The sequence below is a fragment of the Pelodiscus sinensis genome, chromosome 24 (genome assembly GCF_049634645.1).
Source record: "Pelodiscus sinensis isolate JC-2024 chromosome 24, ASM4963464v1, whole genome shotgun sequence".
In the NCBI taxonomy this organism is placed as follows: Eukaryota; Metazoa; Chordata; order Testudines; family Trionychidae; genus Pelodiscus; species Pelodiscus sinensis.
Genome location: NC_134734.1, coordinates 12,722,937 through 12,733,137, shown reverse-complemented (window position 1 = coordinate 12,733,137; position 10,201 = coordinate 12,722,937). Strand labels below are relative to the sequence as shown.

Here is a 10,201-nt window from a genome sequence, read left to right as displayed (position 1 = left end):
GAGCTGTGGGACCAATTGAAACCATGTCAGCAGAGAACTGGACAAAGCAGAGTGGGATTACGTGCATGTGGTAGTGGTGGGGGGGCAGAGTTTGGCAGCCCCCAGGGGCTCCTTCTGGTTTATCTTTTATGGTGCTAACCTCCCCAAGCTGTATTCTGCAGAGCTGTTGTTGCATTGTTTGACTCTCCTTCCTCTGAAGCATTGGAACAGCCCTGGCTGGAGATGGGGGAGGTCCAGGGCTCTGCGCTGGCACTGAGCTGTCTCTCTCGCTCAGATGCTCAGCTGGCTGGTTCTTGCTCACCTGCTCAGGTGCTATCTCATCACCATATGTGGGGTCAGGCAGGAATTTACCCCGCCCCTCCAGGTCAGATTGGCAGTGACTTTGGGGGTTTTGCCTTCCTCAGCAGTGCGGGTGCCAGGATTGTCTGAGTAGTTCTCAGTCATTTCCCCACCCTTGAGGGGCTTCAGTCCCTCTTTTCCTCTGTGTGTGGCATGGGACAGCCGAGTCTCCTGGGGGCTGGGATACTTTGGTTGTGGGTTAGTGTGCGGGGGCAGGGTGGGGTTGGTGGCCTGGGGCACACAGCTCAGACTAGATGATCTGGTTGGCCCTTCTGGCCTTAAACTCTGCCACTATGAGTTTATGAGAGTCACTGATCAGCAACGCTGACTCTCAGGAGAACCCCTGGTGGGAGATGCCTTTCTCTGGGGAGTCACTGAGGGTACGTCTACACTACAACATTAATTCGAACTTAGTTCGAATTAGTTAATTCGAACTAAGCTAATTCAAACTAACGGATCCAGACTAAAAAACTAGTTCGAATTAGCGTTTTGCTAATTCGAACTAGCATGTCCACATTAAGTGGACCCTGAACCAGGCTTAAGGATGGCCGGAAGCAGTGCCGGCAGGGCATCAGAGGAGGACTTAGAGCGTGGAGATGCTGTCTCAGGCTAGCCGAGGGCTGTGCTTAAAGGGTCCCGACCCCCACCCCGGACAGTTCTCAGGGGTGCCCCACTTGCAAAGCAGTCCTGGCTTGGAGTGCCCGGAGTACCCACACTGGGCACATCACAGCACTCGGCCATCAGACCGGCTGCACTTGCTGCAGGCTGCCATCTGGGGAGAGGGGGCAATTGGGGGGCTGCAGGAGAGCTTCCACCCCCAGAAGCCCGCAGAGCCAGCCCAGTCCTCCCCATCGGGGGCTCGTGCCCCATTCCTCCCTCACCTCCTTCCACTTACCCTTCCCTAGCCCCTCTTCTTGATGTACAAAATGAAGATAACGTGTCTTCCAAAATGGAATCTGTCTTTATTGAACAAAACTGGGGGAGACTGGGAAAAGGAGGTGGGAGAGGAGAAGAGAGAGGCTGGGAGAGGGGAGGGCAACTAAAATGATCGGGGTTGGGAACAGGTCCCATATGAAGAGAGGCTAAAGAGACTGGGACTTTTCAGCTTAGAAAAGAGGAGACGGAGGGGGGACAGGATAGAGGTCTCTAAAAGCAGGAGTTGCGTGGAGAGGGTGCATACAGAAAAGTTCTTCATTAGTTCCCATAAAGAAGGACTAGAGGACACCAAAGGAAAGGAATGGGTAGCGGGCTTCAAACTAGTAACAGAAAGTTGTTCTTCACAAAGCAAAGAGTCAACCTGTGGAACTCCTTGCTGCAGGAGGCTGTGAAGGCTAGAACTAGAACAGAGTTTAAAGGGAAGTGAGATCAAGTCATGGAGGTTGGGTCCATGGAGTGCTATTAGCCAGGGGGTAGGAGTGGTGTCCCTGCCCAAGGTTTGTGGAAGGCTGGAGAGGGATGGCACGAGACAAATGGCTTGGTCACTGTCTTCGGTCCATCCCCTCCAGGGTCCCTAGGGTTGGCCGCTGTCGGCAGACAGGCTACTGGGCTAGATGGACCTTTGGTCTGACCCAGGATGGCCATTGTAAACTCAGGGCTCAGGGTCGGGGGTCTCAGTGGACCCCCTTGATTCTCTTGCACACCTGCTCCTGGGTGGCCAGGCTGGCAGCTCTCCTGCCCTAGACGGCCACTTTCCTGTGCCTAGTGAAGAGATCGTGGACGAGGTCCACGATGTCTGCACTAGCCCAAGCGGGTGCCCGCCTCTTGCGGTCCTGGGCAAGCTCCCGGGAGCCGCTAGCCTGGTCCCGGGAAGAGGGGGAGGGCTGGGGGGCATCGAGTGGGTGGCTCGATCCGTGCCAGGTGCAGGGTCTGCTGGCTGGGTGCTGGCAGGCTTGTACCTGGCACGGGCACCGTAGCCAGCCCATGCCACTTTAAGGGGTCCAGGACCGGGAGGAGGGCAGACGACTTTCCCTGGTGTTGGCCAGAGTGGCCACCAGGAAAACCTGGGGAGGGCTAGCCTCCCACTAGTTCGAATGAAGGGGCTACACACCCTTTAATTCCAACTAGCTAGTTAGAACTAGTCTTAATCCTTGTAAAATGAGGTTTTCCTAGTTCGAACTAAGCGCTCCGCTAGTTCGAATTAAATTCGAAGTAGCGGAGTGCTAGTGTAGCACCTATGAAAGTTAGTTCGAACTAACGTCCATTAGTTCAAACTAACTTTGTAGTGTAGACATACCCTAACTGAGCTCCCATCTCACCAGGTGACAGGTGGGAGGGATACAGTATCATGCTGATCAGTCCCTCAAGCAGAGTCACCGTCAGTAGGGTCTATGTTTGCAAGTCGCTCTAACAGTAGACTCCTCAGTCCAGGGAAGCCAGGGTAGGCAGTGACACTCTCCCCCGCAGGAGCTACCTGCCTGGGGGACTTCCCGTGGAATCCATTTACCAGGCATGGGAAATTTAATCACCCCTCCACATTGAAGACATGGTTTATCCCGTTACTCCTCCACACCAGATATGGTGTATCCCAACACTCCTGCACACCAGATATGGTGCATCCCGACACTCCTGCACACGAGATATGGTGCATCCCGACTCTCCTGCACACGAGATATGGTGTATCCAGTCACTCCTGCACACGAGATACAGTGTGTCCCATCACTCTTGCACACAAGATATAGTGTATCCCACACATAAAATATGGTGTATTCCATCGCTCCCACACGAGACACAGTGCATCCCTGCACTCCTGCACAGCTGAGACATGGCATATCCTATCATGCCTGCATGAGAAATGGTGTATCCCACCACTCCTGCACAGTTGAGAGATGGTATATTCTGTCATTCCTGCATAGTCAGAAACAGCATACGCCCCACACACTCAAGACATGGTATATCCTGTCACTCTCTCCCACACAAGACACTTGTCATTCTTGCACACATGAGCCATGGTGTATCCTATCACTCCCACACACAAGAGACACAGTGTATCCCATTACTCTGCACACATGAGATATGGTGTATCCTGTCACTCCGGCACACACACGATACAGGGCACTCAAGACATGGTGTACTGTCACTTCCATGGAAGAAAGGGAACTAAAGTTCAGTTCAGCCTATTCTATAAAGCAGTGTAAGTTGGAGACAAAGAGACAGACGGCAGTGAATTTCTTTAGTGACAAGAACTCACCGTGGGTTGTCAAAATGTATTGGGCAGGTCCCAGAATTGCTCTGGCAACAAACCAAAATTCCATTATAATGACAAGACATGTTCATCCTCTGACCCTGGTTAATTCAGATGGGCTTGGGCAGCCACTCCTTCTGGGACATAGACACAGGGAGCACAGGGGAGGTCTCTTGGCAACTTATTTAAAGCACCACCCTGCCCCCTGCAAAAGGGCTCAGAGGCTGAACAACAATCAGCAAAAACATTTCTCTTTAGCTAATGAGCAGTTAGCTTGGCTGCCTGTGCTTCAGCCTGGATACCTCAAAGGAGCCAACTGGCTGAAGAGGGGGTATAATGTGTGTCCCCATCACTGCCTCCAGCATCTCTGAGCCCTGGAATCTGTCTGGATGCCTTTGCACCGATCCTGAAAGGTGCTGACCAGGTGAAGAGATATCACCACGTCCGTCATGCTCGGCTGAGTTCTGACAAGCCCAGGGACCCATCTCGCGCCACCCCTCGTCACCTGCATCATTTTCCTTCCTCACCTTATTCCTTCCTCTGTCCCATCTTTTTTTTTTTTTCTTCACCTTCTGTGTAGCAAGAGTCTGGCATAATGGGCAGCCCAGCATCTATCAATGTGACATTAGAGTGATCAGTGAGACAAGCTAAAGCAAGGGGCCAGATCCCTTGCTGAGGTCAATCAGCACAGCACCTTTAAAATAAACAATGTCCACTTACACCAATTAGCATCTGGCTTAATAACTTAAGAGTCCAATTTGGATGGAAGTTTGCAATGTCTTGGAGAGAGGAGAGAAACTGGGCTGTACCAGTGACTTTTCAGCAGATACGCTGCATGTGCAAACACAGAAACACAGATGTATCCTCTTTCTTTCTTTCTTTCTTTCTTTAGCAACCCACGAGTTACTAACTAACCATTTCCCTTTTCACTCCAGAAATACATTGATTTCATACTGAAACAGCATTTCCCAAACTTTGGAAAGCTGAACCCTTCCCTGCCACCCCCAGAAAAATGAAATAACTTGTCTCCCCTCCACAGCCCGTCATGAGTTAAAGGCACTGCCCAGCTTTTAGATTTGTAATGAAACAAAATGAAATTGTATTGTTAATCATGTCCTTACAGTTTTATTTTAAGGAATGATTTCTGTTCAATATTGGATGTTAAAGATCTTCAGAATAGAATCAGCTCCCTCCATTCACACACACTTGGAACATTTATGCATCATTACTGGCATCAGAGTTACAACCACTGAAATGAAAGGGACAGTTCACACCTCAGCACGGTGATTTCAGGCTCTCTACAGATTCGGGCAGACTTTGCTGCATTGATCACGTGATTAAATGTTTCCTCTCAAGAATAATACTGACTCTTCCAAAAATGAAAATGCGATGGAGAGCAATTGAGAGAGAACCGTCTGGCCACCTCTTCTCCCCCTCCCCAGCCTGCCCATCCCCAAGGGCAAGGTGACACCCCACACTGATCAAAAGGTCTCTCAGAGAAGGACCTTTCCCATTAAACAACTTTGTGTGCATAAATGGAAAGAGAATAAAGGGGCTTTTTAAACTCATGCTCTGAGGTCAGTGCTTTCAGTGTTTCCCCTCACTGTGTTTTATACGAGGTTCAATGGCTTTAATAAGGGAATCACAAACCCCCAAATCTCAACCCACAAGTGACTGTTTAACAGCATGTGAGATAACCTGGCCGAACCCAGAACTCCTACCACTAATTCCCAGAAGAGGAGTATCGGTCACTCCCTTGTACACAAGATACAGTATAGTCTGTCACTCCCACGCACTGGAGACATGGTATATCCAATCACCCTTACACTCTTGAGACATAGCATATCTCACCTCCCGTATATACACTTGAGACATGATACATCTCATCATTCCTATACACTTGAGACTTGGCGTATCCCATCACTCCCACATGATTGAGACATGGTATATCCCATCAATCCTACACACCAGCGACACGCTGTATGCTGTCAATCCTACACACTTGAGACATGGTGTATCCCATCAATCCTACACACTCGAGACACTATGTATGCTATCAGCCCTACACACTTGAAAGCTAGTGTATCCCATCACTCCTACACACTCAAAACCCAGTGTATCTCACCACTGCTATATGCTCAAGACATTGTATATCTTGTCACTACTACACACTCAAGACATGATGCATCCCATCAGCCCTACACACTCTAAACATGGTGTAGCCCATCAGTCCTGTACACTTGAAACTTGATGTATCCTGGCACTCCCATACATGCAAGATATACTGCATCCTGTCACTTGCACACACCTGAGACACAGTTAATTCCCTAACTCTCACTGTGGTGGTGATGTACCCTGGAACTCCCACACTCACCCAGCAAGAACTTGTGTGACTCATTAGTCTCACAGCCACTAGAAGGATGTAGCCACTGCCTCCCACACACCCAGCATGAGGGGAAACTCAGACTTTCCCACTAGAGAGGTGGGGCCTACCATTTCCTTGCCATTCCCACAGCTGGCCTCCACTTGGTCCCACATCTCAGGGGCTTGGGAAATGCCAGCCCTATGTTTACAAGGCATGCAACACCTTACAACAGCCATGCACCAGGGGGTGGGACCTGCATAAACCCCCTGGGCAGGAGACGGATCTTGCCTTACATTGAGGGATGCTTCACTTCACATGCACTTCCTGGGGAGGATGCTGCTTACACCTCGCCATGCCGGTGGGATAGTGCCCTTTGTTAGGCTCTGGAGGCCCATCTTAACCACATTGGAAGCCCAGGGCGTCCAGACCTGTTAGGGTCCCAGCCAAGCTGAGGCCCATCAGGAGCCCAGGGAGCACATGGATTTTCAGTCACATTCCAGGGGTTTAGCAAGGACCCTGCCTGGCTACTGCAGGAGGGCCTGGAGATTCCCCAAGGTAGCTGGAGTGACGAGGACAGATGCATGACAAGCCCTCGTGGGCCCGGAACCTGTGTAGATGGGCCTGGACTCTCGTGGGCCTGGTCCCCGTGGAGCCCACAGCTGAGGCCTGCCACTTGGGACCTGAGGGGCCAGGAGCCGAGGCCTAGCTCTGCCGAGTGGAGTGAGCCGGGCCTGTTCCTAGCTGTACAAGGTTATATCCCAGCCTCAGGCCTGGCTCTGCGGCTCAGCCCAGCTTGTGAGGCTGGTGTTGAGTACATGAGGGGAGCCGCATATGGGCACTGGCTCTGTGTGCACGGGGTGGGGCTGGCTTGGGTCTGTGACAGGGAAGAGAAACCTTCTGGGCATTTATTGAAGCCCTGAGCATTGGGGGTTGGGGGTCCAGGCTCTAGTTCCCTGCTCCCCTGGGGCGAGACGGCTTCAGTCAGCACTTGTGTCCAGTCTCTGCCTGCCACGGAGCTTTGACCCTTGCTAGGCCCCTCGTGCGGTTGTGACTCTGTTGGAAGGAACAGCAGCCACCACTAGTCCCTGCAGGGTTCTCCCCCCCCAGCCACTCACCACTGAGAATTGCAGCCTCCCCTGGGGAGGGGCCAGGTAATGCCAACAGCCAGCCCTTATGTCCCGGGGTGGGGGCTCTCAGGTAGCGTGGTCACCATCTCATACATTCAGCCGGCAGGTGCTGTGCTTCCTTGGCCTATCGCAGGGGCCAAGACCCAGCCTCAACCTCACACGCTCTAGAGCCATGAGCCAGGCTCCCTGGCATCCTGAGACCGGCCGGTGACTTGTGAGATTTTCAGAAATGCTATATCTGCCGGGGGAAGGGATTTCCTGTCTTCTATTGCAGCCTGTAGGCCACATTCCTGTCCCCTTTCCCAGCTTTCCCCCCAACCCCGAGGGCTGGAAAAGTACTTTTCACAAATGAAAGTGGAGCAGCTCAGATAGTCCCAGGACTCCAGGAGCTGGGGCGCTGAGAGAAAACACCACATCTCAGACGACGCCTGATCAAATCATGGGAGTTGGCCACAGTGGGGAACCTGAGAGACACCAGCGCAGCTACAATAGCTGAGCCCGTCACTGCCCGAGCCTTACACCCACTTCCCAGGCTGGCTCAGTGAGCCCATCTTGAGGGCTGGAGTGGGGGTTCTACTTTGAGGAAGGGTGAGTGCTCTTCAAAGATGGTGACAGCCGGGGAGGACCAGGCAGGCTCTAGAGGGAGCAGAGCCATGGCTCTGGTGAGTGGGCTGAGAAGTCTGATGAGCAAAATTTACTCTGTACCCCACCACGTGCAGCTTAGCCCCGGAGCACACTTCCCTGAAGGGACCCTGGGCAGTTTGCCACGAGGCTCATTCCCTCCACTGGCTCTGGGTGGGTTACCGGCCATCTGTCGGGTGCGGCTGCGCCAGTTCAGAGCTGTCACGGTTCCGATTCGGGGCGGATGTTTTGTGGGAATGAGGCTGCTCAGCTAATCGTGGCCTAGAAGAGAGACACCCCGTGGCCAAGTCACCTGCGGTCACGGCAAGTTTCTATTTCCAAATGCTCCCCGGGCCCAGGTGATGGGGCAGGTCAACCAATCAGAGAGCAGGGAAGGCATGACAGCAGCATGGAGGCCGAGAACACGCCCTCTCCATCACCTGGCTTGCCAGGGCCTCTCTCTGCCCATCATTTCCGGGCACAGGGAAGAGACGCAAGGGTGGATTCCTTGCGCTGAGAATCTCAACAGATGGGTTACGGTCATGGCTGCCATCAGAGACATTACAGCCTTTCTTGGAATCACGTCCGTACACCTGCCACACCCCCTGGCTGGGGGCCTGGGTGCACACTCGCCTTGCGGCGTTTGAATCTCTCTCGTTGGGCATCAGTGGGGACTGGAGCCCACACGTGGCTCCCACCGTGGCAGCTGGCTCCCCTCTGGACATGTATCACACAGGACAGTTCTCCTCCCAAATTCACATTTTCAGACACATCCTCCAAGGATAAAATCAACGCCGGGCCCCAGCGGGCTGGGTGTGCCGGGCTCACAGAGACACTGACATTGCCTCCTGCTGACGCGAGCTCCCCTGTCTCCTCGCTCTCGCTGGACATCCCCTGGGGCGCTCAGGGCTTGTTTGATTCAGTGGGGTGGAGACAGACTCCCCGGCACTCAGCCTAGGGCCGTTCCCACGGGTCGGGCTCAGAGCATCATGCAGGAGCCAAGGGCGGGGGAACACTATGGAACTGTGGTCCCCGGCTCTCGGGTGGGAAATGTTAGCAACGGAAAGGGATCCCAGGCCGCCCTGGCCCATGGCAGCAGGCAGCCACTGGGAGGGCTGATTTTATCCTTGGACGTCAAAGGAACCAAAAAATGGAAAGAAGCAACGGAAAGAACGACACCGACCCCACCCTGACATTCCAACCCGAGGAACCAAAGCAAAGAGCATCCACAGAACCAAAGCAAAGGGGCCAAAGGAAAGAAGGAAAGTGTCACTCACTGGCTTGTCTGTGTGTTTAGTGCGAGTGTTGGTCGCGGCTAGGAAGGTACAAGCAAGCGAACGGGGGTGGGGCTTTCAATGTTTTTAGTAATAACGTTTTATACAAGTTCGAGAAGAAGCATCATGAATCAAGCCGGTCACTCTCTGGTCTCTGTCCCGCCGTCCCTCTGTTCGTCCGTCCATCCAGGGCACGAGAGAAAATCTGTTGGGTTGAGTTGGGTTTGTGGTCCGGTGTCCATTTCCATCTAGGTTGGTTGGTTCCATTTCTCTTCTCTCCACCCTGCGCCCCTAGATGAAATATTCCTTTTTGTCATCACCGCTGGCCTGGCCTCCCTCCGCATTGATGATGGCAGTGTCGGCATCTGGGGCATCGTCTGATCCCTTGGCCTCATGTGTCAGGTAGGTACCTGGGCAGAGAGAAGGCTCATTCATCACGTGAGTCATGGTTTGGGTGGCTGCTGAGGTCTCTCAGAACCTCCTGGGAGAGGGACCAGGTGGCAGGCAAGGCTCCCAGGGGATTCTGGGCAGGAGCTCCCTGCCGGAAGATGGAATTTCCATCCTGCTGAAAATGGTGAGGTTTCAGAAAATATTCCCCCGGGGCGTTAGCAGAAGACAGAAACCTTGATAGTTTGCATGGGCAGAAATGGAAACAACTCTGCGGATGGGGAACCAAACCGGAGGTTTGCCGCTGACCGGGAACTGCCTAGAAGGCTCTTGTCAATTCTACCTGTCCTGCAGGTGAGTGGCCAGGGTTCTGCATTTCAGTTTTCCCACCCAAAACTGCAATTTTGCAAACAGGGCATCAGAAAATCATTCCAGGGGGTAGTTCCCGGCCAGCTGCACTCACGGCGCTTGTGCTGAGAGCCCTGTGTCTAGGTACAGCCTGGAGCCTGGCGTCTGGGTCAGGAGGTGAGGCTGAGCCTGTGTGATCTCTACTCCCTCCCAGTCCCTCAGTGGGCACCTTACTTCTGTCAGCACCTTCCGGGCTGAAGCAACCTCACTCATCAGCTATGAGTCGGGCAGCGGGTGGGACCTTCAGGGCAGGGCCCAGGGATACCTCTGGGTCTGTGCCGCATACAACCCATCACCACCCCAGCTGCTGGGGGTGCTGGATGCTACAGCCATTCCAATAATGATAGCCGAAGGGTTGGAAGTGGGTGAGGTGACAGCTGAAGGGGCCAGGATAGCACCTAGCCAAAGGGTGGAAGACAGCGGAACGCAAAGAAGCCTCCACCCCACATGAACTTCCAACACCTGACTCCTCAGTATTGAGTGGTACCAACTCCGACCC

At 53.3% G+C, this 10,201-nt stretch overlaps 1 protein-coding gene across 5 annotated transcripts in view; it reads right to left on the bottom strand.

Moving 5' to 3' along the window:
* Window positions 1-4,385: 4,385 nt before the first annotated feature.
* CADM3 (cell adhesion molecule 3) overlaps window positions 4,386-10,201 on the bottom strand; it is a 125,737-nt gene continuing 119,921 nt past the window's right edge. For all 5 annotated transcript variants that reach the window (XM_075907116.1, XM_075907118.1, XM_075907115.1 and 2 more), the window contains one exon: window positions 4,386-9,317. In XM_075907116.1, coding sequence (XP_075763231.1) covers window positions 9,199-9,317 — 119 coding nt within the window. In that variant the 3' untranslated portion in view covers window positions 4,386-9,198. The remainder of the gene's footprint in view (window positions 9,318-10,201) is intronic.